The sequence below is a fragment of the Mustelus asterias genome, chromosome 25 (assembly GCF_964213995.1).
Source record: "Mustelus asterias chromosome 25, sMusAst1.hap1.1, whole genome shotgun sequence".
NCBI classification, from domain to species: Eukaryota; Metazoa; Chordata; class Chondrichthyes; order Carcharhiniformes; family Triakidae; genus Mustelus; species Mustelus asterias.
In genome coordinates this window covers 24946741-24973759 of record NC_135825.1, presented here as the reverse complement: position 1 = coordinate 24973759, position 27019 = coordinate 24946741, and the positions used below count along the sequence as shown (strand labels likewise).

Below are 27019 nucleotides of genomic sequence, written 5' to 3'. Positions count from 1 at the left end.
AACACTGACGAGTATGTTAATTCAGCTTGACCCATCAGGAGTGTAGTAAGCATGTGTGACTGGTAGGCAGTCAACAGCCTGAAATCCACAATCCTATCATTGGCTTCCAACACAAAAAATTAACTGTCAAATTCATGCAAAAACTGGAGTAAATCACGTTGTTTCTTTTCAGCGGGACTTTCAAAATGAATCTCCCACACTCTGTGCACTGCAGAGTGCACCAGCATAAATCAGTTCAAAAATCAGTGGGCAGGGCCTATTCCTGCTGGAGAGGCTGGCAGCATAGCGCTGAGTGGGCCACCGCGCATGCACCGATCTGTCAACACTGAGATCAGCGCACGCGCAATGGCCCACCTCCCGATCGCTAGCCAACTCGATCACTGGCCAACCCCTGCCTCCCTCCCTCTGTCACTCAGCCTGACTGCAGAGTGGCAGCGGGACCTCCTCCCCCCCCACCCCCAGAGATTGGCCCCCCACCCTGGAGGCCCTGCCCCCATCAGGATCCGTTCCCCCATTAGGCCCCTTGACACTGCCTGATGTCGAGAGGCAGAGAGTGGCAAGATGCCCCCTGGGAATTGGGCAGTGCCGGGGACCCAGGCTGGCATTGCCAAGGTGCCAATCCCCAGGGGACACCCTATGCCCAGCGCCCGACCCTCTGTGGGGCCTTGATTGCCCCCCCCCCCTTTACTCCAGTGGGGTCGGCCGCCAGCTCCCTACAAGTGAGGATCTATACTGAACCTTGCTGGAGTGAACCACTCCTGGTGGGGGCGTGAGGGGAAAGAGAGGCTAGCGGGCCCGGAGACATCAGTCCCAGGCCCACTAATAACATGTAAAGTATATCTAAATCAGTGTCTGCATATATTACGCAGCTCCGTGATAATTTCTGGCACAGAGCTGACAGTGCCGGAAATCCGGCGCTGGGAGACATGTGGAGACAGTGGCGTCCAGGGGGAAGCCTGAAAAACAGCCTCCGCTTGAGCCTACCAGCCTGCTGCGTTACAAAAGCAGTGCAGCAGGATGGAAGAATCGCCCCCTGTATACCACTCCATAACTACTTATTCTGACAATGATGAATAGCTACCGTCAGACATAGCTCCAGGAAAATGATACTATCATTCATTAATGTCACAACCAGTGCAAAACAATGGCACCAGGGGAAACAAAAAACAAGCTCCATGAAGGGAAACTCTACATCATCATAATAGGCTAAAGCTACCCACTGCATTCTTAGCGGTATCAAATCAAAAGTGCATGCTCATTGGATTTAATTTGAAAATAAATTTCTGACCACTTTACATATAATAACATCAAACTTCTGCATTCACAATGAGCGTGGGTGTGATTTAAAACACACCCTGCCGTGGCTACATAGTTAAAATTGTTTCCTAAAACTTGCCCATTTTTGCTCAATTCCTGCGCCCTTGCCAATACAAGACCCTTTTTTTGTAGGTTGTCAAGGTGCCTGCCTGACGCAGGTAGCAGCCTCATTAATGACGATGTTAGGTTCCTGATGGAATTTTAAGTGTTACGGGAGTGGGCATCCACACCATGCTCAGTGAGATCAGGCGTGTAGGAACAAAGGAGCTAAGGCAGTTGCTAAACGTAATATTGTATGGTTAGGAGAAGCAGCAGTGGTGTCTGCTGTCCTACCTCTAATCCCCCCCATTCCACACGAGGAACCCCACTGACATCCTTTGGAGACTCATCCGGAGGGTGGACCCAGAGTGACCTGACCTTCCATGGCCAATGGCTAGATACCACTTTCTGCCTGTTTTGTGTAGACAGGTGGCCAATGGCATTTAAGTGAGACGTGCGAGTTAAAATAGTCCAAGCCTCCAGTTGACATGGTGGGATGGCACTGGCACTTGCCCTGCCCTGCCCAGCTGAAATCCATTCCCAGTTAAATTCCCCAGCAGTATTTTTATCTTCTTCTTGCATTTTCTGCCCAAAAGCCCACAGCGCCATGACCTCCACCATATGTATTGCAAAGGATCAAGAGATATGGGGGGGCGGGAGGGGAGATCAGGATATTCAATTCAATGATCAGCCATAATCAAAATGAATTGTGGAGCAGGCTCGAAGGGTCTATTGCTGCTTCTAGTTTCTATATACATAAGGAACTCAGGGATTCACCAACAAAAAACACTGGGTGGTGTGGGACTAAATATGACAGCCAGCACAGGTACAATGAATGTACAATGGGCTGAGTGGGCTGCTACTGCGCTGCAAGTCTCCACAATTGGTTAGCACTGCTGCCTCACAGCCCCAGGGACCTGGGTTCGATTCCTGGCTTGGGTCACGGCGTGTGCAGAATCTGCACATTCTCCCCGTGTCTGCGAGGGTTTCCTCCGGGTGCTCCAGTTTCTTCCTACAGTCTGAAAGACGTGTTGGTTAGGTGCATTGGCCATGCTAGATTCTCCCTCTGGACACTTTTGTATCTCTCCCCTCTCACCTTAAACCTATGCCCTCTAGTTTTAGACTCCCCTACCTTGCGGAAAAGATATAGACTATCTAGCTGATCTGTGCCCCTCATTATTTTATAGACCTCTATAAGATCACCCCTCAGCCTCCTACGCTCCAGAAAATCAGGTACCGGAGTGTGGCAACTAAAGGATTTTCACAGTAATTTCATTGCAGTGTTAATATAAGCCTACTTGTGACACTAATAAACGTTTAAAAAATACTATGAAGAGGGAGTACCTTCAACAGAATAGGGAGATGGGAGAAAAGGAAGTGATTCAGTATTCAGAGCACATTCTATAAAGAAGCCCACTAAAGCTGTGGACATAGAGTCATAGAGGTTTACAGCATGGAAACAGGCCCTTCGGCCCAACTTGTCCATGCCGCCCTTTTTTTTAAACCCCTAAGCTAACCCCATCTTACCCATGTAACTGTCTAAATGCTTTTTAAACAACAAAATTGTACCTACAGCTACCTCTAGCAGCTTGTTCCAGACACTCAGCACCCTCTGTGTGAAAAAATTGCCCCTCTGGACACTTTTGTATCTCTCCCCTCTCACCTTAAACCTATGCCCTCTAGTTTTAGACTCCCCTACCTTGCGGAAAAGATATAGACTATCAAGCTGATCTGTGCCCCTCATTATTTTATAGACCTCTATAAGATCACCCCTCAGCCTCCTACGCTCCAGAGAAAAAGTCCCAGTCTATCCAGCCTCTCCTTGTAACTCAAACCATCAAGTCCCGGTAACATCCTAGTAAATCTTTTCTGCACTCTTTCAAATTTAATAATATCCTTTCTATAATAGGGTGACCAGAACTGTACACAGTATTCCAAGTGTGGCCTTACCAGTGTCTTGTACAACTTCAATAAGACATCCCGACCTCTGTATTCAATCTTCTAACCGATGAAACCAAGCATGCTGAATGCTTTCTTCACCAGTCTATCCACCTGTGACTCCACTTTCAAGGAGCTATGAACATGTACCCCTAGATCCTTTTGTTCTGTAACTCTCCCCAATGCCCGACCATTAACTGAGTAAGCCCTGCCCTGGTTCAATCTACCAAAATGCACCACCTCGCATTTTTGTAGCATGGCTGTGTGTGGATGATTCAAACACAAAACTAGTGTGTTATTGGTGCAATCAATTAAAAAGCCAATTTTGAACTATTCAGATATATAAAGTTTAAAATGTACATAATTTCTCTCATCTTCTGTAGCATAAGGGTCTGCACATAAAGGTTTAACATGGGACTAAGTACAGTAATGCCTACACAGTAATGTAAGAGAACACATAACCCATACATGAGGGTCAGTGTAGTCTTAGACAGAGCTGTGTGTAGAAGCAAGCATGGAGATAACTCCTGGATTGGACCTTTACTGCATCTATGTGTATATAGTTTCTAGTAATTAATAAATACTTCACTGTTAAACTGCCTAAGATTGCAAATACCTTAATAAGAGCTACCGAACTATGCCCAACACCTTACAACATCATCTATTATTGCAACAACATAAATGCTGCTCACAGACAATGTTATAACCAGGGTCTGACATCTGTTACCATAGAAACAAAAAATTATTAAACTGACCTTGTCTTAACTGGAAGATCAGTAATGCATGCTGGGAGCTGTCATCAGAGCATGGCTTCAGGTCTTGTTTGTGTAATTTGATCACAATTACCAGCATGCAGCACAAGTTGTAAAAGGTAGAAATAATTACTTGACAATAGGTGGCATGGTGGCACAGTCGTTAGCACTGCTGCTTCACAGCACCAGGGACCTGGGTTCAATTCTGGCTTTGGGTGATATGTCTGTGTGGAGTCTGCACATTTTTCCCGTGTTAGTGTGGGTTTGCTCCGGCTGCTCTGGTTTCCTTCCACAGACCAAAGATGTGCAGGTTAGATTGATTGGCCATGCTAAATTGCCTCTTAGCGTCCCAAGGTGTGTACGTTAGGGAGATTAGTGGGTATATACATGGGGTTACAGGGATAGAGTCTGGGTGGGATGCTCTGCCTGAGAATAGGTGTAGACTTGATGGGCCAAATGGCCTGCTTCTGCACTGCAGGGATTCTATTCTGTGTCAATATTCCAGAGCTGACACCTTTATATACTCTATGCAAACACACCCATATTTATTTTACGCCTTCACTTACAGAACCTTACTCTCCTCTGACAATCATTACTTGCCCCACTCTGTCCTGTTCCATCCTCCCATTTATTTACGAGCTTGGAAACACTGGAATTCAGAGCCAAAATAAGTTACCTTTTCATTACAACGATGCTGACTGGAAATAACTAAGCTTGTTAACATTATATGGATGATGTGCTGAGGTCAAAAGTAACATATTTTTAAAAATTCACGTGAACACTCAGCCAACAGGGTTGGAGAGAGAAAGATCGAGTTACCGGCCGGAATTCTCTGATGTCGTACGCCACCACCGCGAAGGGAGAATTTGGCACTCGGCTAAATCTCCAGTCACAGCAGCGGGACTGGAGAAACTCAGTCACTGGTGAGTGGGGAGAATCCCAGCCAACATTTGTGTTCCATGATCCTTCATTCTAATGTTATCCCTATTTTATCTCATGCTGCCTGACTTGCATGCATTTCCAATATTTTTGTTTCGTATGTCAGGCTTCCAGAATTTATAGCACTTTATTTTAGGTGTCTTGTCATGTACAACAGAATGTTGAATTATATATACTGCCACATGTTAAGCAAGCTAATGTAGCTAAATATCGAGTTTCCCAATTTTCTTACTGATGCACTCTGAGGGAATTAACACAAGCTTCTGCTTGCAGTTTACAGAGTTCACATAACTTTTACACGACAAGAAATTGTTTGAGGTCATTATTGCAATTTAAGTGTAAAACTTAAAATAAGATCAAATTAAATATAAATTCAAAACCTGGTTTAAACAAAAATGATACATAACCCTTGGAAGTTGTCCAGGCAAGGTGCCATGACTGCGTTGCTGTCCATACAGCCCAATCTTCTGAATTAGAAACTGCGATCAGTAAACGGGGACTTTCTCTTCAAATTAGCTGAATTGTCAGCTACCCATTCCATTACATCTGCCGTGTTTGCTTAGCAAATGGTTCTTTGCCTGAGGTAACCTTCAGCAAGAAATTAAGTAAGCGCATGGAATTTTTAAACGTTAAAAACTGTAACATATCCCAGTGTCAATCTGCACTCTAATGCTTCAAGATTTTATCTATTCAGCCCGGAAGCGTTTTATGCTTAAAATATACAATATTTCTCACATTAAATGATGTTCAGGTTACAAAAGATAGATTTTCAAAAGTTCCACTAGACATTTCTATCCCATTAGCAATAAGCCCAGATTCACTGAAATCCAGTTTGGCTAAGAAATATGTTTGGATCTTGGATGAGAAGTGGATTAAAATGGTTATTTGTGTCAATGAGACAATAGGGGGGGATCTTTTGCACATTCCACAGATGTCAGAGTGGCAGAGAGTGTCTCACTTTCAGAAGTTAGTTCTGCCATTCTGCCTTGCAATATGGGGTGGGCCCATCTCAAAGAATGAAGTTATCATAACTTCTGACTTTGGTGCTAAAGGGCATAATAGGAAAGAGTTAACCCTCACTGTGAAAACTTTTTTTCTGTTCATTCACATTTTACATGCAAAATAAACCAGTTTGTAAGTTCGCAATTGACCTCACCTCACCCAAGTGTTGCAATAGGTATTGATAAAAGGAAAACGTGGAACTATCTTAGCAAATCAAATATAGCGCTGTAGGAAACTCTTCTCATTTTTAAAAATTCATTTGTGGGACATGGGCACCACTGGATGGCCAGCATTTATTACCCATCTCTAGTTGCCCGAGGGCAGTTGAGAATCAACCACATTGCTGTGGCTCTGGAGTCACATGTAGGCCAGACCAGGTAAGGACGGCAGACTTCCTTCTCTAAAGGACATTAGTGAACCAGATGGGTTTTTACGACAATCGAGAATGGGTTCATGGCCATTCTTAATTCCAGATATTTTTTTATTGAATTCCAAATTCCACCATCTGCTGTGGTGGGATTCGAACTCCAGGTCCTCAGAACATTAGCTAAGTTTCTGGATTAATAGTCTAGTGATAATACCACGAGGCCATCACCTTCCCTAATTGTGCACACTGCAGCTAATGGGTAATGAACCAACATAATTTTTTAAAGAGAGGTTGTCATGCAGACACATTGGGTGAGGTTCTCTGGTGTCCCAGCCACGTGTTTCTCAGCGGCGGGAAGTAACATGCTGTCTGTTGGTGTCAGGATTCTCCGGTCCTGCTGCTGTCAATGGGATTTCCCATTGATGTCACCCCATGAAACCAGGATACCCACAGGAGGAGGGGTACACTGCCGGCGGCACTGGAGAATCCCGCTGACATGAACGGCCAGAAAACTCTCGCCATACTTTATTGTAAGAATAAAGACCTGATTTTAAGCTAGTCAGTTCTTACTTAGGTTTAAAAGCAAAATGCTGCAGATGCTGGAAATATGAAATAAAAAGAAAACATGCTGGAGATACTCAGTCTGTCTGGCAGCATTTGCGAGAAAAAGAGAATAAATGTTTCAGGTTTGTGACCTATCATTTTCCGATTTTCATTCTTACTGAGTTTTTGCATTGACACGTTATTATAATATTGGAAGGATATCAGCAAAGTAGCTATTGGGTAAACACCAAACATTATTTGACCCAAAATGTTATACTTAAAAGTGTATTGAACATAAATAAAAACTGTCAGGTAAATGACAACTGACTCCACCAATGAAACTGTGGGGCTATAGCAAAGGACATCATAACTTCCACCCAACAGCACAACGCAGCTGCAAGATACACTGCACCAATTTACCAAGGCTCCTTCGGCAGCATCATCCAAACCCACCCAGAAGGACAAGGGCATCAGGCACATGTGGACTCCACCACCTGCAAGTTCCCCTCCAAGTCCCACACCATCCTGTCTTGGAAATCATCACTGCTTCATTGTCACGCAGTCAAAATCCTAAATCACTGTGGAGATACCTTCACTACATGGAATTATGGCAGTTCTAAGAAGGAGGCTCATCACCACCTTCTCAAGGACAATTAGGGATGGGCAATAAATGCTGGCCTTGCCATTGATGCTAACCTCCTCCTCCTCTTTCAGGTATCTAACAGGGTGTTGTTGACCATCAACTTCTATTGCATTAGTCCACGTTACGCTTGGCAAAGTACCGCAGTGCTTGTCATTGTCTCATGCATAATGGCTGACCAGGAAATTCTCCTGCCATTAAGGGTATTGGAGGGATTTTCAGGCTGATAATCACCCTGCTGGCCATGTCATGAACATACTTTCTATGACTGTCAAGTCCTGAAATGGGACTTGAACCCGGAACTTCTGGCCCAGAGGTAGGGGGACGCTACCCACTGCACCCAAGGCCCCCTGTCATCGATGCTCGCCTCACGTGAATAAATTTGAGGAAAAAGCAGTTGTGAAAATGTCACATGAAACAAACTGATTTTCATTTAAACATAATCGCCAGAATTCTCCAACCCCGACCGCCATGGAATTGGAGCGGGCAAGGGGCGGACAAGGGAAATATCCGTTGACCTCGAGTGGATCTTGTTCAAAATCCCGCCCAATATGTTTTCATGATGTGGAGATGCCGGAATTGGGCTGGGGTGGGCACAGTAAGAAGTCTCACAACACCAGGTTAAAATCCAACAGGTTTATTTGGAAACTTATTTGGAAATTAATTCCAAATAAACCTGTTGGGCTTTAACCTGGTGTTGTGACACTTCTTAATATGTTTTCACGTGTTCCAGTAACTTAGACTGATAGGTAAAACGACACCAGATTCAGAACTCACCTGTGTAGTCTTCATGGCACTCACAGGTATATCCTCCTTCCCTACTTCGACAAATCCCATTGTTTCCACAGGGGTTGGAGTAACAAAGGTCAATTTCTGTTTCGCAGTAGTCTCCCGTGAACCCTGCTGGGCACCTACACCTTAAACCATTTATCGGGTGGATGGGACGAAACAAGATTGTATCCGAGGTGATGAACGGGGCGGAGCTATCGAACTTCAAGACTGAAACACATTTCATGTAATTCTCACAAGGTTCCCGGAGGCAAATGTTGTCGTCAAATGGGAGCACCCTTTGCGTGGAGATGGCTGTCAGAAGAGTGCGGTTGAGGTAAATCTGCTCCTGCAAGTCCTCGGAAGAAAAAAATTGGTTTTGGACCCCGCCAGGTAATAAGACAGACAGACTGACGTTCAAGATTGTGGCCCTTACGTCTGTGTCATTCTGTATGTTGAATATCACAATGTCCTCTTTCATTGCAGATAATACGGTGGCCACTCCCTCAACAAATAAAGAGAGGAGTGGAGAGAGAAACCTCTCTTGGGACATGTTCTCCAGGCGTAAGGTGATGCTGTTGCTCAGCATTTCATCAGTAACAATAGTGACCTGCAGCATACACTGGGCTGTAACACTGTGAATACCATCTGAAAAAAAAGGACAGAAAGCCTTATTACATCAGGAACCTGCTATAATATACTAGCCCTTATAATCTAGATCCTTTGAACAAAATAGCTTATAAATTTCTGCAAACAACGTTATTGTATGAACATTTAATCCTTTTTCCCCTTAGCCTTTTTTTTTAAAAACAGAAGCATAGATTAAATCCAAATAAATGGATTATCCCTCCTTTGAAGTTGAGGAAGAGAAGAAGAATTGGTTAGGGTGCATTAAATATTCTTCACCGTTTCAAGCTAATTTGCACACACTTAATTTTGTTGACATCTGTGACCTAAATACTAACTTTAGATTGCTATAACATATGACTTTGTATCAATTATGTCAACTTTAGAAACATTAAAGTTTTGACTCTGAGATAACATCCTGGACATTTTCATAAATGGCCAGGATTTAGAAAACACATTTATTAACTAACCATATTTGTTGTGTGGGATAAGTTTACGATTATGTTCACCATTACACTTTATTTAGTAGAGACCAATAACAATTTAGATACACATACTGGCCAGCAATCTAGTCTTCTTAAGGCAAGGATAGATAAATTTTTGAACAGTAAAGGAATTAAGAGTTATGGTGAACGGGCGGGTAAGTGGAGTTGAGTCTACGAAAAGATCAGCCATGATTTTATTGAATGGTGGAGCAGGCTCGAGGGGCCAGATGGCCCACTCCTGCTCCTAGTTCTTATGTTCTTATATTTGGGCATATTGCGCCATTTGATTCTCAGTCACAAAAAAAAGTAATTACAATGAACCCCTTAGCTTTGCCTTACTAAAGATATCGGTATCCCATGTGATTTACCTACCGTTCAGACAGACGTGAGAAATGGTACATAACTCTCAAACGTATTTGCATAATGAAGTTCATAGAATCATAGGACGCCTCCTGTGCAAAAGGAGGCCATTCGGTCCATCGAGCCTGCACCGACTGCAATCCCACCCAGGGCCTATCCCCGTAACACCACTTATTTACTCTGCTAATCGCCCTGGCATTAAGGGCAGCTTAGGATGGCCAATCCACCTAACCTGCACTTCTTTGGACTGTGGGAAGGAACTTGAGCACCCAGAGGAAACCCATGCAGACACAGGGAGAACGTGCAAACTCCAGGCAGACAGTCACCTGAGACTGGAATTGAACCCGGGTCCCCGGCGCTGTGAGGCAGCAGTGCTAACCACTGTGCCACCGTGTTGTGAAAGCATCCCTCTTACTGATTGACCAATGGAGGATGCTTTGTTTTACATTGCATCTTAAGAAAGAAAAATTGAATGAACATTTTAGAATGTAGAATTCTTAAGTAATGTTAATTCACATGAGTATCAACTGCTTTTAATGATGGTTGATAAATGCATTGACCAGTGTGACATCCGTCCCCACAAAACAGAGGTCCCATATTAGATCCCTGGTTTGTGCTGAGTTAGCTGACCTCAATTCGGCTGCAATATATTTGAGTTCAGAGCCTAGGCCTAAGGGGACAGAAACCAGTCTCACTCCTACACTTTTCTTATCGCTGTAAAAGCTCTTGAAGAAGTTGTATCTTGCTGATTGAGGTGCAATTGGTTCTTAATGATGTACTAAGTTCAGGATTACAGTTACACAGCCTCACTGGCCCTGAAAAGAGTAATTTTGTATTTGCTGAAAGTCAAATTTCTCCATTACAAGAAATGCCGCATATTTTTAATACAACTTTTTATGGTTTAGTCATCCTGGTAGTACAGAATTTGAATATTGTGAAAAAAAGAAATATGCTGTCAAAGCTTTTGAGTCTTGTATTCATCAGGACAGATGCAAGAAAGTCAAATTTCAAGGGGGTAGGGGCAATTTATACTGCATGAGAAAAGGGTGCTGACTTATTGCAGTTGAATTTGTCCAGGCATTGTGCCTTTGTTGAATTAATAAAAAGAATGGGGGACAATAACTCCCTAGTGCATTCTTCATGGCAACGCCTTGACTAAGCAGAGCCAACTTGCCAACCAACCAGCATTAGAAGTTGCCTCCCCTTGAAATAGGGTATTCTTCCTGATGAGTACAAGACAAAACATTTCCACACTGCGTCTCTTTTTTAAAGTTTGCTGATAAAGTTCTAGCTTCTACCTTATTTGCATGTGAATATCCTGATCACTTATTTCAACATCTCTAAAACATTAAGGATTTTTTGGTTTTACTCCCTGGTTTGCTGTCTATGAGAATACTTCAATGTCATTGGCTGCTTACCCTGCTTGATGTCATCACTATTACTGGATGCCTGGAAATCCCTTGATTTGGTGCCAGATTCAAACTGACATCAGGAAAAGGGAAGTTCATTTCACTGAGGTCGCTAGATCTTTGTGGGCAACCTTCTTTGAGGTCAATGATGAGTGCCATCGCTTCATCACTGACTACAAATTCCTGGCTATATTCTGTATTAAGCACCATATTATCCTCATTGTCATTGTGCACAAAGGCAAAACTCTATCATGAGATCTATTTGAATTCACTGATAGATATTTTGGTCAACCAAATCCACAAACATGAAATGGCAACCAACAACATCAGGATGCGATCCCTTTCAAAACAAAGCTGTGGGTACATTAATGAGATTTTCTATCAAACAATCTTCCAAAACAAGTAATTGCAAAATGTACTATTATGGAAATGAATGTTGTAACTGCAGCTGTCCTGAAAAAAAAACATTCCCAATATTAATCTGGCACAGTTGAAATATTCAATGCTTTACACGGCAAGGGATTGCTAAAGCTGCTGCATCTTGACCCAGTCCTCTTTAATTGTTTTCAAATACTTTTTTGTTTTACATCTTCAAGATAAAAGTCAGCTTTATAAATGTTGCTGGGCTTGGCAATTAAGTAGCTTCAGAATGGGGATTTTCACAGTAACTTCATTGCAGTGTTAATGTAAGCCTACTTGTGACTAATAAATAAACTTTAACTTAATGAGTTTGAGTATGTGAAAAATAAGGTCATATTTCAGATTTTTATTTGTTTGGAGGTGAAAGGTCGCTTCCAAAGACTTTGAAAATATTAACAATGAGAAAAAACCTTAAAGACAAGAAATAAATCTGCCACCCGTCGTACCAGCTCCGTGGAATCTCAGTTCAATATCACTGGGGACTCTCAGGAACTGAACTCTCTGATTAAACCTACTTTACGGTTGAAGAGTCAACAAATAATTAAGGATGTCAATCAGCAGGCTGTCATCAGGGTGTCATCCAATTCCTCAAAGATATGTCGAGAGCAGGAATCAGTCCTGGCAAAGAACCATCTTTGCTGCGAATTCTGAGTTTCGTTTGCACATTACGTATAGTGGCAAATTCTACCCGACAGCAGAAGCACATAATGGATGTGTCATCAGCATTCCCCTAAAGGATTTTATCCGGGGAAGACAGAACAAAGTGTTTTGAAAACTGCAAGTCCAATAAGCTTAAGTAAAATGACAAGACCATAGAAGGAAATGGAGACTTGACTCCAGCAGAAAAGAGCAAATGACGCAGCAACATTCTAACTGGGTGGCACAGTTAGCATCGCTGCCTCAAAGCATCAGGGACCTGGGTTCAACACCGGCCTTGGATGACTGTCCGTGTGGAGTCTGCACGTTCTCCCCGTGTCTGCGTGGGTTTCCTCCGGGTGCTCTGGTTTCCTCCCACAGTCCAAAGATGTGTGGGTTTGGTTGATTGGCCATGCTAAAAGAATTGCCCTTAGTGTCCCAAGATATATAAATTATGAGGCTTAGTGGGTTAAGTATGTAATTTAGTGGGGTCACAGAGATGGGGGTCCGTGGTAGGATGTTCTGTTGGAGAGTTGGTGTGGATTCGATGGGCGGAATGGCCTCCTGCTGCAGCAAAGGTACTCTATGAACTGTTAGAAAGATTTTTCAAATCAATTTATTCATTAAAGTTTTCCAGGAAAACAACTGCAACGAAACATAAAGTTGCACAAATAATTATACCGCCTCACTAATGTAGTCACATTGTAAACATTTAAAAGGCGAATCAAGATATCCCTGAAGAATCCTCAAGGAATAAAGAGTCATAGTATCCCTCCAGTACAGAAGGAGGCCATTCGGCCCATCGAGTCTATACCGACCACAATCCCATCCAGGCCCTATTCCCGTAACCCCACACTCGGGTCAATTTAGCACGGCCAATCAACCTAACCCACATATCTTTGGACTGTGGGAGGAAACTGAAGCATCCGAAGGAAACCCATGCAGACAGGGAGAGAATGTGCAAACTCCACACAGACAGTGACTGAGGCCAGAATTGAACCTGGGTCCCTGGCACTGTGAGGCAGCAGTGCTAACCACTGTGCCACCGTGCCGCACTAGTGTTGCAGAGCATAGCCAGCAATGGAAAAGATACAGGAGACAAAAGGAAAAATCAGAATGAAAAGCAGAGCAACCACAGAACAAAATGAGAACAGCAAAATCCCATCATCACATGGAAAAGGAGGCAACTGAAACCAAGAGAAACAACAGCACCACTTGAGGTGGAGGAGAGGATCAAGGTAGACCTACATTATAAATGGAATAACAGAATGAATGGAAAGCCTGTGCAAATAAAGCATAAACTTGACAAGACGTGCTTCTATCAAAGGGAAACTACATCAATATTGCAGTGTAGTGAAAGAAAAAGTGACTTTCCACCATGAAAATCACCTAGCTGCGGTGGAAAGAATACACAACCTCTCTTACGATTAGCTACCTTCCATAACCACTTGATCCAGAGAAAGTGAAAAGTTAAATGAGTCTGATGCCAAAAGACTGGACTGAATGAGTTGCAGAGATCAACCAGGCTATCTACACAGGAGGCCAATGAGATTTCTTCAAGAATCCCCAGCACAAGGCAAAGTTGACCTGAGTTCAACCAAACATTCACTCTATGATCAAATTTAACTCCTTTCTCAATTACAGAAAATATTCTTGGACCAAGGACATGGCCCTAAAGTGTCACATTAACCCTGTCTCATTCCTTCCAACATACATTGGAAATGAATTTGTCAATTTTGTAAATGATCTATTGGATGGTAAATCCTGCGCAGAAAATCTTGGTGACTTTTCACATTGGTGTTCACAGGTTGAGATTTTTCCAGCCGTACAAGACATAAATGGAGCCAGAAAATGCCACTCACAAACAAAACCCATCACAGAAAGAACTTAGATATATATTGCAGCTTTTTTGATCTCAGGTCAGCCCAAATTGTTTACAGTCAATTAATTACTTTAGAAGAGGAGTTACTATTGTAATGTAGGGAAATGTGGCAACTAATTTGCACACAGCAAGGTCCCAAAAACAGCAATGAAATAAATGACAAGATAATCAATTCTGATGAAATTTGTTGAGGCATTGTTCTTCACAATGCCATGAGATTGTTGTCATCCTGAAAGGGCAGATGGGACAGCTACTTTGGTCAGCAAATAGGAGTGACTAGTTTCAGAAAAATATTCAGAAACTGCTGATAAATTCCTGGATTTTGATGCACTCTATGAAGAGGCAAATGATACTTTGCCTTCAGATCTTATCAGCATGTGAAACAAGGGAAACAAAATCAACAGGCAGCTGTGTTAGACAATTCTAATAATATAAAATTACTGCGGATGCTGGAATGTGAAACAAAAACAGAAAATGCTGGAAAATCTCAGCAGGTCTGACAGCATCTGTGGAGAGAGAATTGAGCCAGCGTTTTGAGTCTGGATGATCCTTCATCAGTGTGTTAGACAATTGCTGTTTGACAACTGAAATAGTGTAATTGCCATAATTTGAAAATGTGAAACATATCAACTGCATATATGCATTTTCTCAATAGTTAAAAAAAATTGAATTTAATCCCTGGAGACCATAATGGGCATTAAAATGGCCAAAGAGGAGTAACCATGTGGGAAGAGACACGGTGGCACAGTGGTTAGCACTGCTGCCTCACAGCGCCAGGGACTAGGGTTCGATTCCTGGCTTGGCTCACTGTGTGGAGTTAGCATGTTCTCCCGGCGTCTGCTTGGGTTTCCTTCGAGTGCTCCAGTTTCCTCCCACACTCGAAAAGACGCGCTGGTTAGGTGCATTGACCATGCTAAATTCTCCCTCAGTGTACCCGGAGTGTGGCGACTAGGAGGTTTTCACAGTAATTGATCGCAATGTTAATGTAAGCCTACATGACTAATAAATAAACTTTAAGAGAAGAAGTAGCAAGGAATCTTGCTGGTTACTTTCCAGTAGCCCCACTGGACTGTGAGAAAGTGTGACTGGTTAAAGTTATAGCAGATGGAGTTCAGTAGGGGTCAAAGAAGAATAAATCAGGCTGTTTTAAAATGGCGAACAGCTAAGTACTCTACAGAAGCAAAGAGATTTGGGAGACCAAGCACAGATCACTTAAAGCTAGCAGACAGGTGAAATAAACAATCGTAAAAGCTAGTGGAACAGGCACTTTTATTTCGAAGGATCTGGATTATAAAGAAGAGGAAGCTAAGTTTCAGTTGTATGGGGTTTGCTTCGGGGGGGGTGGGGGCAAGAGATCCCATCGATGGGAAGGGCTGGAAAATCCCGCCCTCTGTTTCAAACAAATAGGGGTACACTGCTGCCTCACAGCATCAGGGTTCAATTCCAGCCTTGGGTCATGCTAAAAGATTGCCCCTTAGTGTGCCAAGATGGGGTAGATTAGAGGGATTAGTGAGGTACATGTGTGGGGTTGCGTGAATGGGGAAGGGGCAAGCTTGGGTGGGATGCTCTGTCGGGGAATCGGTGCGGACTTGATGGGCTGAATGGCCTCCTCCTGCATTGTAGGGATTCTATGATTTCTAGGACAATTGGACCTTTTACAATTGAGGCTGAGAGATTTCTTTTGGGTAAGGGTGTCAAGGATTATGTAGTTAAGGCAGATAAATGGAGTCGAGCAACAAATTGGCCATGATCGAACTCAATGGCTTAATGGGCTGAATGGTCCACTGTTCCTACCTGTACAATGGAAAAGCTTTGCTATGGTACAACACTGGAATCTTCCACTTCGCAGCACAGTGCATTAGAGTTCAATGCATATGATGTTATCTTGTTACAGCTATTTCATTTAATTATGTCCTGTGATACTAATAGCTATTTATGATTCCCAGCAATGCTAAATTCTACATTCAAAGCAAAGCAAAATTCAGAGGACTTAAAATGCAAATACAATTCAAAACAGATTCAGATTTGCATGATTGTTTCAAAAAGGAATGCTTTTGTTCTTTCTTCATTCTGTGTATCTATCAATTCATTCGGGAATCACCTGAAAGGATTAGCAAAGGTACTAAATATTCAACAAGGATATATTAGTTTATTGATCATAGTCTAATCCCTAATTAATGCTTGAGGTATATGACAAAAATCTGGCCACAAGGATCCAGGTACATTGCTTTATTGATAAAGTTTATATTGAAGGGGAATTCTTATGATGGATATCAATTTGAAATTTTAATCTAACTTATCCCTGTCTGTGTGGAGTTTGCACATTCTCCTCGTGTCTGCGTGGGTTTCCTCCGGGTGCTCCGGTTTCCTCCCACAGTCCAAAGATGTGCGGGTTAGGTTGATTGGCCAGGTTAAAAAAATTGCCCCTTAGAGACCTGGGATGCGTAGGTTAGAGGGATTAGCGGGTAAAATATGTGGGGGTAGGGCCTGGGTGGGATTGTGGTCGGTGCAGACTCAATGGGCCGAATGGCCTCCTTCTGCACTGTAGGGTTTCTATGATTTCTATGATTTCTATCCAAATATTGACAGGTTTGCTATACATTTGCAGCAGTACTTTATTTAATTACAGATTTCTGGCATTTAATGACTGATTTTCAGTTTTACTGAAGACAAGTATTTTGGAGTTAAGAGAGAACTGAATTGATAATAAGAACATCTCTTAACTGAAGGAACACAGCCCTCAGGCTGAGTTTGTTAAAAACAGGATGGAGTTGCTAATTACAGTCGCTGAGAGAAAAATGTCAGTAAACACTAGAATAACATACTTCTTTTTCAAGTAAGAATCAACAAACATCTCAAAGAATCAAAGCAGTCCTCCTTCCAACAGGTACAGGGCAGAAACAAGACAAAGGAAGATTACAGAACATTGCAGGTCTCGACAGGCACACTTGCATGAAGATGCAATTGACCAATGTTAAATGGACTCCCAATTTGTTACTATGGTCCTCATCAGCTAAATAATTGGAAGGAGAGGGAGCCACACAAACAGACATTATTCCTATCTTAAAACAGATCTTTTTAAACTGTGCCTCTTGGCTTTCTCCCTCCCCTCTCCTGTAAATATCTTGCTCAGTGTTCATCTCCTTCATCACCAAATCGTAACCACAGAAAGATAAAAATGCACGTCACTGTTTTAATTCATCAAGAAGTCTCACAACACCAGGTTAAAATCCAACAGCTTTATTTGCAGGTATCACAAGCTTTCGGGGCTGTGCTCCTTCATCTTCATGACTCACCTGATAAAGGAGCAGCGCTCCGAAAGCTCGTGATACCAAATAAACCTGTTGGACTTTAATCTGGTGTTGCGAGACTTCTTACTGTGCCCATCCCAATCCAACACCAGCATCTCCACACCTTGATTCATCAATGCACACTTGAATGTTTCCACATTTCTGGATGGAAAGCTGAGCCTTCCTACTAGACAGCAGAGAAACAACAACTGCTATGTTACTGTTCTTTTGCTTTGCAGGTAATGCTGGGGTGCTGAAAAAGCAGCAAGCTGGTGATTCACAATGTCTTCACCTCCTTGCTGAAGAACAGAGTGTAAAAATGTTCTGTTTTACAGCATAATTTTGGTTTCAGATAAAGCTCGGCACAATATCGTGTGTCGAAGGGCCTGTTCTGTGCTGTACAGTTCTATGTTCTATAATTTAATATTCTTCATGCTCTTCTTTAGGTATCATTGAATTACTTGATAGTTCAATTAAGTAACACATTGATCTTCCTTACTCAATCAACATACCTGAGTAAATTTTAATCTAATAGATATTAATTCATGTGAACTCCCAAAAGGAGGATCCTTTTAAAACTAATTGTCTCTGTACAACTCCATACACGAAAGACAAATTATTTTTTAATTAAATACATATTTGCAATAAACGTCTTTCTTTTAAATATAAATGATTTTTTAAGCCACGACCCCAACTGTGCTACATTTTTACTTAGGGTGCTGGAGATTCAAACTTTAAAGTTAAAGAACATTTGTAGCGCAATTAATCCCTAATAATGGATCAAATGCTATTGTAGCAGGTACCTGACAGTGTCTGTCACTAGTTGAACTTGCCAGCTTTGTTTTTGGATCTTTTGTGAGGCATGTTGTTAAACATTAAAGGGGAGGTGATGGCTTGATGGTATTATCACTAGACTATTAATCCAGAAACTCAGCTAATGTTCTGGGGACCCGGGTTTGAATTCTGTCACAGTAGATGGTGGCATTTGAACTTAATAAAAAATATCTAGAATTAAGAACCAACTGATGACCATGAAACCATTGAGGATTGTTGGAGAAATCCATCTGGTTCACTAGTGTCCTTTAGGGGAGAAAATCTGCCATCCTTACCTATATGTGACTCCAGATCCACAGCAATGTGATTGCTTCTCAACTGCCCTCTGAAATGGCCTAGCAAGCCACTCAGTTCAAGGGCAATAAATTGGGCAATAAGTTCTGGAAAGCCAGAGATGCCCATGTCCCATGAATGAATTTTTAAAAATTACACAAGCTGATAATGTCACAAGGGAAACAGCCTCTAGACCTCAGGAAACAATCTGACCACACTCAATCAGATGTGAAATAACAACACTATTTTAAGCCATTCCCCATGGCAGGTTATGTGGCAGGGAGGACATTCAATCGGGAGGGAGGATGGCAAGTGGGCTACCCACCACCATCCTGTGTCCACCCTGTTAAATGGCAGGAAGGCCCATGGACAGCCTTCCCACCCCTAAGTGGCTAAGCAATGCCCACTTAGGGACCACATCCACCACGGTTGGTATTACCCCAGAGGCTGGCACAACATTCACCATGCGGGCAGAACGACAACAGACCCTGTGCCGGTTGCTTGTGATCTCCCAGTGGTGGGGAGGAGGAAGATTCCAGTTCAAACATACTTAATATTCAATCAAGGATCCTGGTATCGGGAATGGGGAGGCCAGCTGACAGACACCCCCTGCTCTTGCTGCTGACGCCCGCCACACAATCTCCCCAGAACCTCCCAGTTCATAAAACCCCTCCTTCCATCACTTACATCTGACCTAGGTGACTCTGCATTCCTGGGCCTCCAGTTTGTAGGTTCCAGAAGCAGCCACGGCCTCCCCACAGGCACTGCTGAACAAAAGAGCTGCCAGCCTCCAATGAGCACAAGTTAGTGGAGTTTGCACATTCTCCTTATGTCTGTGTGAGTTTCCTCCGTGTGCTCCGGTTTCCTCCCACACTCCAAAGATGTACGGGTTAGGTGGATTGGCCATGCTAAATTGTCCCTTAGTGTCAGGGAGATTAGCAGGATAAATACATAGGGTTACGGGGTTAGGGCCTGGAGGGGATTGTTGTCCATGCAGGCTCAATGGGCCGAATGGCCTTCTTCTGCACTATAGGGATTCTATGATTCTATAAACAGTGCTTGGGTTTTTGAGGTTAGCTGTGCATCTGCCTGTTGTTTAAATTTTTAAAGTTTATTTATTAAGTGTGACAAGTAGGCGTACATTAACATTGCAATGAAGTTACTGTGAAACTTCTGCGTTACTGTGAAGTTAGTGTTGTCCTGAAGTAGCTGCGCCACTTGCAGGAAAATAACAATGAATGCCATGAGTTTCACTGTTATTTTGACAGCAAAACCTGAGCCAGTATAATTATACAATCAGTGGATCGGTTTCAATACGATAGCATTTGAAATTCCAATTTGATTTTTGACAGCTTCGCGATTCAGAATCGAGTGCAGTAAAATGGCAGGTTTAGCACAGTGACTGACAGCTCCAGAAAGCCTTGAACATTCTTGAGGATGCCGACCGTCAGTCAGGAAAGTGGAAGGTCAGAGATGAGGTTTGTAGAAAATATTACAAGCATTTACCATTAGAGCAAAAAACCCAACTTTGGAGTATCCACTGGGAAATCTGCTCCGCACATATGTGGTTAAGGTTGGTGAAGCCCGCTATTAAGTTGCTTCCTTCACTCAAGCGTAAACACAAAAGGATTCTTGCCAATATGCATCAATTTCATATTTATTTTGTAAATCAATCAAAGTTACAGTTGTGCCGCAAATCAGTCTAGTTTTGTAATCTGATCTCAGTATATGAAATTTGTATAATCGAGTACATCTGTCTCGGTTACAATTGATGCTCTCAGTGGGGAAGTTTCATAATTGAAATCTGTGTTTTCTCTCTTTCACTGAAGATATTGGCTTACACTATTTAGTACATGGTCCAATGACCACCAGTCTCCATCTGGTAATTTGCTCAAGTGTTCAGTCTTCAAGTGTAATCTCAAGTGGCAGGTTACACAACTATGGAAAGCGACTATGTCACACGTCCTCCAAACTGATTTACTTCCAACAACAAAAATGTGCATTTATATAGTGCCCTTAACATAGCAAGGCATCCCATACTTTAGAGGACCGCAATGAGGTCAATTTTGACACCAAGCCATGTAAATATATACTGGGGACGGGTGAGAGAATCTTAAGTTAAAGTTTATTTATTAGTCACAAGTAAGACTTACATTAACATTGCAATGAAGTTACTGTGAAATTCCCCTAGTCGGCACCTGTTCACATTAATGCACCTAACCAGCACGTCTTTCAGACTGTGGGAGGGAACCCATGCAGACACGGGGAGAACGTGCAAACTCCACACAGTCAGTCAACCAAGCTGGGAATCGAACCCAGGTCCCTGGTGCTGTGAGGCAGCAGTGCTAACCACTGCGCCACCGTGCCACCCAAGTAGAGAAAGAGGTGTCGAGGTAGTAAGATTTAGAGAGGAATGTAGACTGGCTGCCTAAGGCCGTGGAGAAATTTGGCCTCAGATAATAGAATTTTTAAAATCGAGGTGTTGCCTGTCTGCCAATCAATGTTGTTCAGTGGCTACACGAATAATGGGCAAACAGTACTTGGTGGGAATCAGAACATGGGGGGTTCTGACAAGCTCAAATTTACAAAAGAGTGAGAAAGTGGAAACCATCAGAGTGGTCAAGTCTGGAATAGCAAAGGTGTAGTGAGGGTTTCTGCAGAAGGTGTGCTGAGGCTGGGGTGGAGACTGGCAATGTTAGGTAGGTGGAAACAGGCTGTCTTGATGATGGTGTAGATACATTCACGGGATAATGATTTGCGGGTTCGAATCCCACCACGGCAGATGGTGGGATTTGAACTCAGTAAAGAAATAATCTGGAATTAAGAATCTACTGATGACTATGAAACCATTGTTGATTGTCCGAATAATCCATCTGGTTCACTAATGTCCTTTAGGGAAGGAAATCTGCTGTCCTTACACAGTCTGGCCTACATGTGACTCCAGAGCCACAGCAATGTGGTTGACTCAACTGCACTTCAAGGATGGATAATAAATGCTGGCCAGCCAGTGATGCCCATGCCCCATGAATGTTTAAAAAAAAAGTATTAGCAATGAGAAATTTCCACGTTCTTAGTACGGTTAATTTTAGCACAGTGACTACCACCCAGTTAACAGTAAATAATTCAGTGAAGAATGGGAATCAAAACGAGAAACTTCTGGTCTGATCGATTGTTACATACAACTTTCACCAACCAAGTATCCAGAGGAGCCCTATTTTCCATCTGGTTACTATTTTCTCTGTCACTCCAAGGGCAAACCATTTGTTGGTAAATTGAAATGAGTAATAGTTGACACTGGCCATTTTTGGAGGATTAGCCGTGTCAGAGGGCATCCATGTGAAATAATACCAGCACAAATTCGAGCGCTGAAATGTGTTTGTTAAATGAGTGCCAATTCAGAGATGTACAAATAACTCCCAGTGTACTACATTCGGCATCAGAATTTGGCTGCATTTAGCTGATTTTGAGTCCACTCTGTCATCAATCTTAAGTTTACAGCAAAAAAAAATGTTGGCTCATATTAATCATTGAATCATCGCTTCACTATACAGTCCATATTTCCTTATTCATTTCAGGATAAGATCTTGCCCTAGGGTGAAACTGAATACATTCTTCATTTTAGTTAGAGGATAGCAGCTGTTGCAGGAGGAGCACGGTGCGGAACAGATACACTTTGCTGTCACTTGCTCATGAGAAAGATAAAGCTATAGCATGACTCTGTTGTTTATGCAGAGAACAACTGGGGAAACAAATTGATTTAAGATTCTGTAGATTGCAGCAACGCCAATGTATACGAGAAAGTATGGACTGCATGGTAGCACAGTGGTTAGCACTGCTGCCTCACAGGGCCAGGGACCTGGGTTCAATTCCAGCCTCTGGTCACTGTCTGTGCGGAGTTTGCACATTCTCCTCGTGCCTGCGTGGGTTTCCTCCGGATGCTCTGGTTTCCTCCCACAGTCCAAAGGTATGCGGGTTAGGTTGATTGGCCATGCTAAATTGGCCCGAGTGTCAGGGGGATTAGCAGGGTAAATATGTGGTGTTACTGGAATAGAGCCTGGGTGGGATTGTGGTCGTTGCAGACTCGATGGGCCGAATGGCCCCCTTTTGCACTGTCGGGATTCTATGAAAGTGCTCTTGTTTTGAAAAAACTACAAGAACATTCAAAATGATTGAAAACTTCAGCTTAGTCTGTTACTCAATGCTACCAAAATCAGACTTTCATTCATCTGAATGGGGAGAGGAGTAAAATATAAGCTCAGGTCTTCTGATCACTGGATAGTCAGAGACTGAATATACTCCCCAAGATGGATATTGGGACCACTTGGAAGTCCCAGCGCACTGACTCCATGGGAATTGTCTGGGAAGTATGAACCCCATTGGAAAATTCCCCTGCTCCTTGGTACCCTCTGAGAAAGTCTGCAACTCTAAGTCTCTAAGTCCGAGTCATAGGGTGGGATTTTCCGGCCACGCTCACCCCGAATCCCACCCAAGGTCAACGGACCTTTCCATGGTCTGCCCCTCACCCGCTACGATTCCTGTGGCGGGCAAAATGGGAAAATTCACCCCATAGAAGCATACAGTAACGAAAAGGTACTTCGACCCACCCACCAATACCATGAGTCCCCACCCCAATACTCCGCTGACCCTGACTCCTCCCAGACAGCTCGACTCCTATGTGACCCGACCCCAGCACCTGACTCTCCTGATCCTGACTTGCCTAAGCCTCCCAAAATCTCCCCAGATCTGACACCACAATCCAACTATACTTCAGCCTGACCTGACAAGCCCTCAACCCAACCTGACTAGCTCCAACACCCTGACTCCTCCTGACCCCCCAACTATCCCACAGTTCCTGATAATCCCAGACTGACCTGACCCATCCCCATCACCAGACTACCTCCATGATCACCCAAATTTCCCCTCACCCGACCACCCTGACCCTACCCAACCGACTTCCTCAACCACCTGCCACCCTGCACCCTACCCACCTGCCATCCTACCTAAATACCACTCTACCTATCTTCCACCCTGCCACTTACTACCCTACCTACCACTTTACCTACCTGCCATCCCACCACCTCACCCACCTGCCACTGTCCAGGTGCTAAGCGGTCACCCTACCACCGTACCTTAACCACCCTACCACCTTACCATCACTCTACTGATTTTCAAAGATGTTTCAAGACATTTAAACTCTGGTGCTGCAAAATGGGGTGTGCCTTGGCTTCCCCTATGCTGCAGTCCTACAATGAAGCTCTTTGAGAGGCTGTGCACTCCACATTTCTGGAGAAGTCAGAACAAAGGTCCTGGCCAGAAATGTGGAACTCCAAGGTGGTGGGGAAAGGTAGGAATAGAGTGGCATTCTAATGGAGGTTGCCAATCCTTGGAAGATTTGGGCCAAAATCATCAAAACTCTCTGGGTTGCGATGAGACTGTGCAGTATTTTAATCATGTTTCTTTGCGGGATGTTTTGTCGGCACCTTGTAGTCTGTAGCCGGTGTCCTATATTGTTGCTGAGGCAGGATAATTGATATCATGTTGATTTTAATCTGAACTAATGCAATGTTCTGTGATTTTAATGGTCCCCTGGGATTGCTGAATAGAACTTAATCTGGGGGTGATTGGCAGGTCATGTCATGTGGCTATTTTTCACAGAGCATTTTAGTTTTGGAAGCAGCTTCAAGGTGAAAGAGACAGCAGTGGTTTTACCCTCTCTCTGGAGTTGGAGTTTTTGTTATTTAAGTGAAGCAGTGTTGGAAGCTGCCAGAGACTGGATTTAGCTCTCTGAAGTTTGGTTGTTTTGAGGATATATCCTTCTCTGCAAACAGCTGGCCTGGATTTATGTCCATATGTTTTACAAAGCTGAAAATCCAGCATCACGTAAGCATATCTGTTTCTGTGCCAAGTCTGAAGAAGGGTATGTGGGATGGTGTTTAATTTAGAACAACAGAGGTAGCTAGCTGTTAGGAGTAATTGGTAAAAGTTATGCTAATTCTTTTTGTTATATTTTAACTGTGTTCTTTAATAAACTTAGTTTGATAAAAGCTTCCAAGTGGCTCACTTGAATCATACTGGATGTGAGGCTTTGGAGAGAGTACAGAAAAGATTTATCAGGATGTTGCCTGGCATGGAGTGCATTAGCTATGAGGACAGGTTGGAGAAACTTGGTTTGTTCTCATTGGAATGACGGAGGTTGAGGGGTGACCTGATAGAAATCTACAAGATTATGAGGGGCATGGACAGAGTGGATAGTCAGAAGCTTTTTCCCAGGGTGGAAGAGTCAATTACTAGGGGGCATAGGTTTAAGGTGCGAGGGGCAATGTTTAAAGGAGATGTACGAGGCAAGTATTTTTACGCAGAGGGTGGTGGGGGCCTGGAACTCGCTGCCAGGGAAGGTAGTGGAAGCAGATACGATAGTGAGTTTTAAGGGGCGTCTGGACAAATACATGAATAGGATGGGAATAGAGGGATATGGTCCCCAGAAGGGCAGGGGGTTTTAGTTCAGTCAGGCAGCATGGTCAGTGCAGGCTTGGAGGGCCGAAGGGCCTGTTCCTGTGCTGTAATTTTCTTTTTCTTTGAACACTTTATGCTCACCCATGCCAAAATCAAATGTAAAACTTACGCCAAAATTTTACCGGCCCGCCCGCCACAGGAATAGAAGCGGGCAAGGGGCAGACCATGGAAAGGCCTGTTGATGTCGGGCAGAATTTTACGGTTTCATGACGAGCGAGGCCATAAAATTCCGCCTTTAGAGTCTAGGCCAACTCGCAAAACACTTTGGAGTCTTTGGCCTGGGTCTTAAAAAAGGTGCCAAAAACTGGAAGATTTCAGTCAGGGTGGCAGGTGCAGTATTACAATTGGTCTTGATGCCTCGGGTTGCCAGGGAGAAATTGGTTCAGGTCACCAGTTCTGATTATTAGCCAATGGCTCCTGCAGGGATTTTGCATGTGCAGATATTAGATGGTGGAGAGCCCAGTACTGGATTTGGCTGGGAATGTCCCTGGGTAGTTGAATACAATTCATAAATTCAGATTCCTATGGGACATACCATAGGCAATTGGAATCTGTGGAGCTAATGAAGCTTCAGAAGAGGAGGCGGGGTGGGGTGGGTAGAAGAAAAGGGAAAGCTGGTAAAAGAGGAAGCATATATAAAGTGAGAGAGATTTTAATATATTCTGCAAAGAAAAAACCTGATGAAATATTTTATCATAAGAAGAATTAGGCCATTCAAACGCTTCAAGCCTGCTCCTCCATTCAATAAGGTCTAATTGTGACCTTAACTCCACTTCCCTCCCTGTCCCCCACAACCCTTGATTGTCTTGCAGATCAATGATCTGTTTAATTCAGCAATGAATCTATTCAATGACCCAGCCTCGACTGCTCTCTCCAGTAGAGAATTCCAAAGGCCAACCACCCTCTGAGAGGAGAAATTCCTCATCATCCCCACCTTGAATGGGTGTCCCTTAGTTCTAGATTTCCTCATGAGAGGAAACATCCACTCAGCATCTACCCTCAACCCTCTTACATGTTTCAATATGATCCAACTCTCATTCTTCTAAATTCAAAGATGTAGGCCCAATCTGTTCAACTTTACCTCATCGGACAAGCCTTTCAACCCCCAGAAATCAGTCTTGCGAACCTTCTCTGAATTGCTTCTAATGCAAGGATATCCCTTATCCCTTTTTAAGTAAGGACATCAAACTGTACACAGTATTCTACGTGTAGTCTCACCAATGCTCAGTGGAATTGCATCAACATCTTCCTACTTTTATACTCCACCTTCCACTAAAAGCCAACATTCCATTTGCCTTCCTGATTCCTGCACCTGCATGTTAACATTTTGTGATTTGTATACAAGAACAACCAGATCCTTTTGTACCACAATACTCAGTGATTTCATTGCTTTAAATAATATTCTGCTTCCCTGTCCTTCTCTCAGAGTGGACAACTATAAATTTTGATTTGATTTGATTTGACACATGTATTATTATAGTGAAAAGTATTGTTTCTTGTGCACTATACAGACAATCATACTAAACATACAGAAGGAAAGGAGAGGGTGCAGAATGTAATGTTACAGTCATAGCTTCCCCACATTATACTCCACTGGTAGGAATAACAGATGTGTTGAGTATAGGGCTAACGGGAGGACTTTGAATAGTGTGGAGGAGCAGAGGGATCTAGGTGTATGTGTGCATAGATCCCTGAAAGTTGGGAATCAAGTAGATAAGGTTGTTAAGAAGGCATATGGTGTCTTGGCGTTTATTGGTAGGGGGATTGAATTTAGGAGTCGTAGCATTATGTTGCAACTGTACACAACTCTGGTGCGGCCGCACTTGGAGTACTGTGTGCAGTTCTGGTCCCCACATTACAGGAAGGATGTGGAGGCTTTGGAGAGGGTGCAGAGGAGGTTTACCAGGATGTTGCCTGGTATGGAGGGGAGATCCTATGAGGAGAGGCTGAGGGATTTGGGATTGTTTTCGCTGGAAAGGCGGCGG

General features: G+C 43.2%; 1 protein-coding gene across 5 annotated transcripts in view; it reads right to left on the bottom strand.

Moving 5' to 3' along the window:
- celsr2 (cadherin, EGF LAG seven-pass G-type receptor 2) overlaps positions 1-27019 on the bottom strand; it is a 325531-nt gene that overhangs the window by 200003 nt on the left and 98509 nt on the right. For 4 of the 5 annotated variants that reach the window (XM_078242273.1, XM_078242276.1, XM_078242272.1 and 1 more), the window contains exon 2: positions 8315-8953. The exons of the other annotated variant lie outside the window; for it this stretch is intronic. In XM_078242273.1, the coding sequence (XP_078098399.1) occupies positions 8315-8953 (639 nt within the window). The remainder of the gene's footprint in view (positions 1-8314; positions 8954-27019) is intronic. 5 annotated transcript variants of the gene reach the window in all.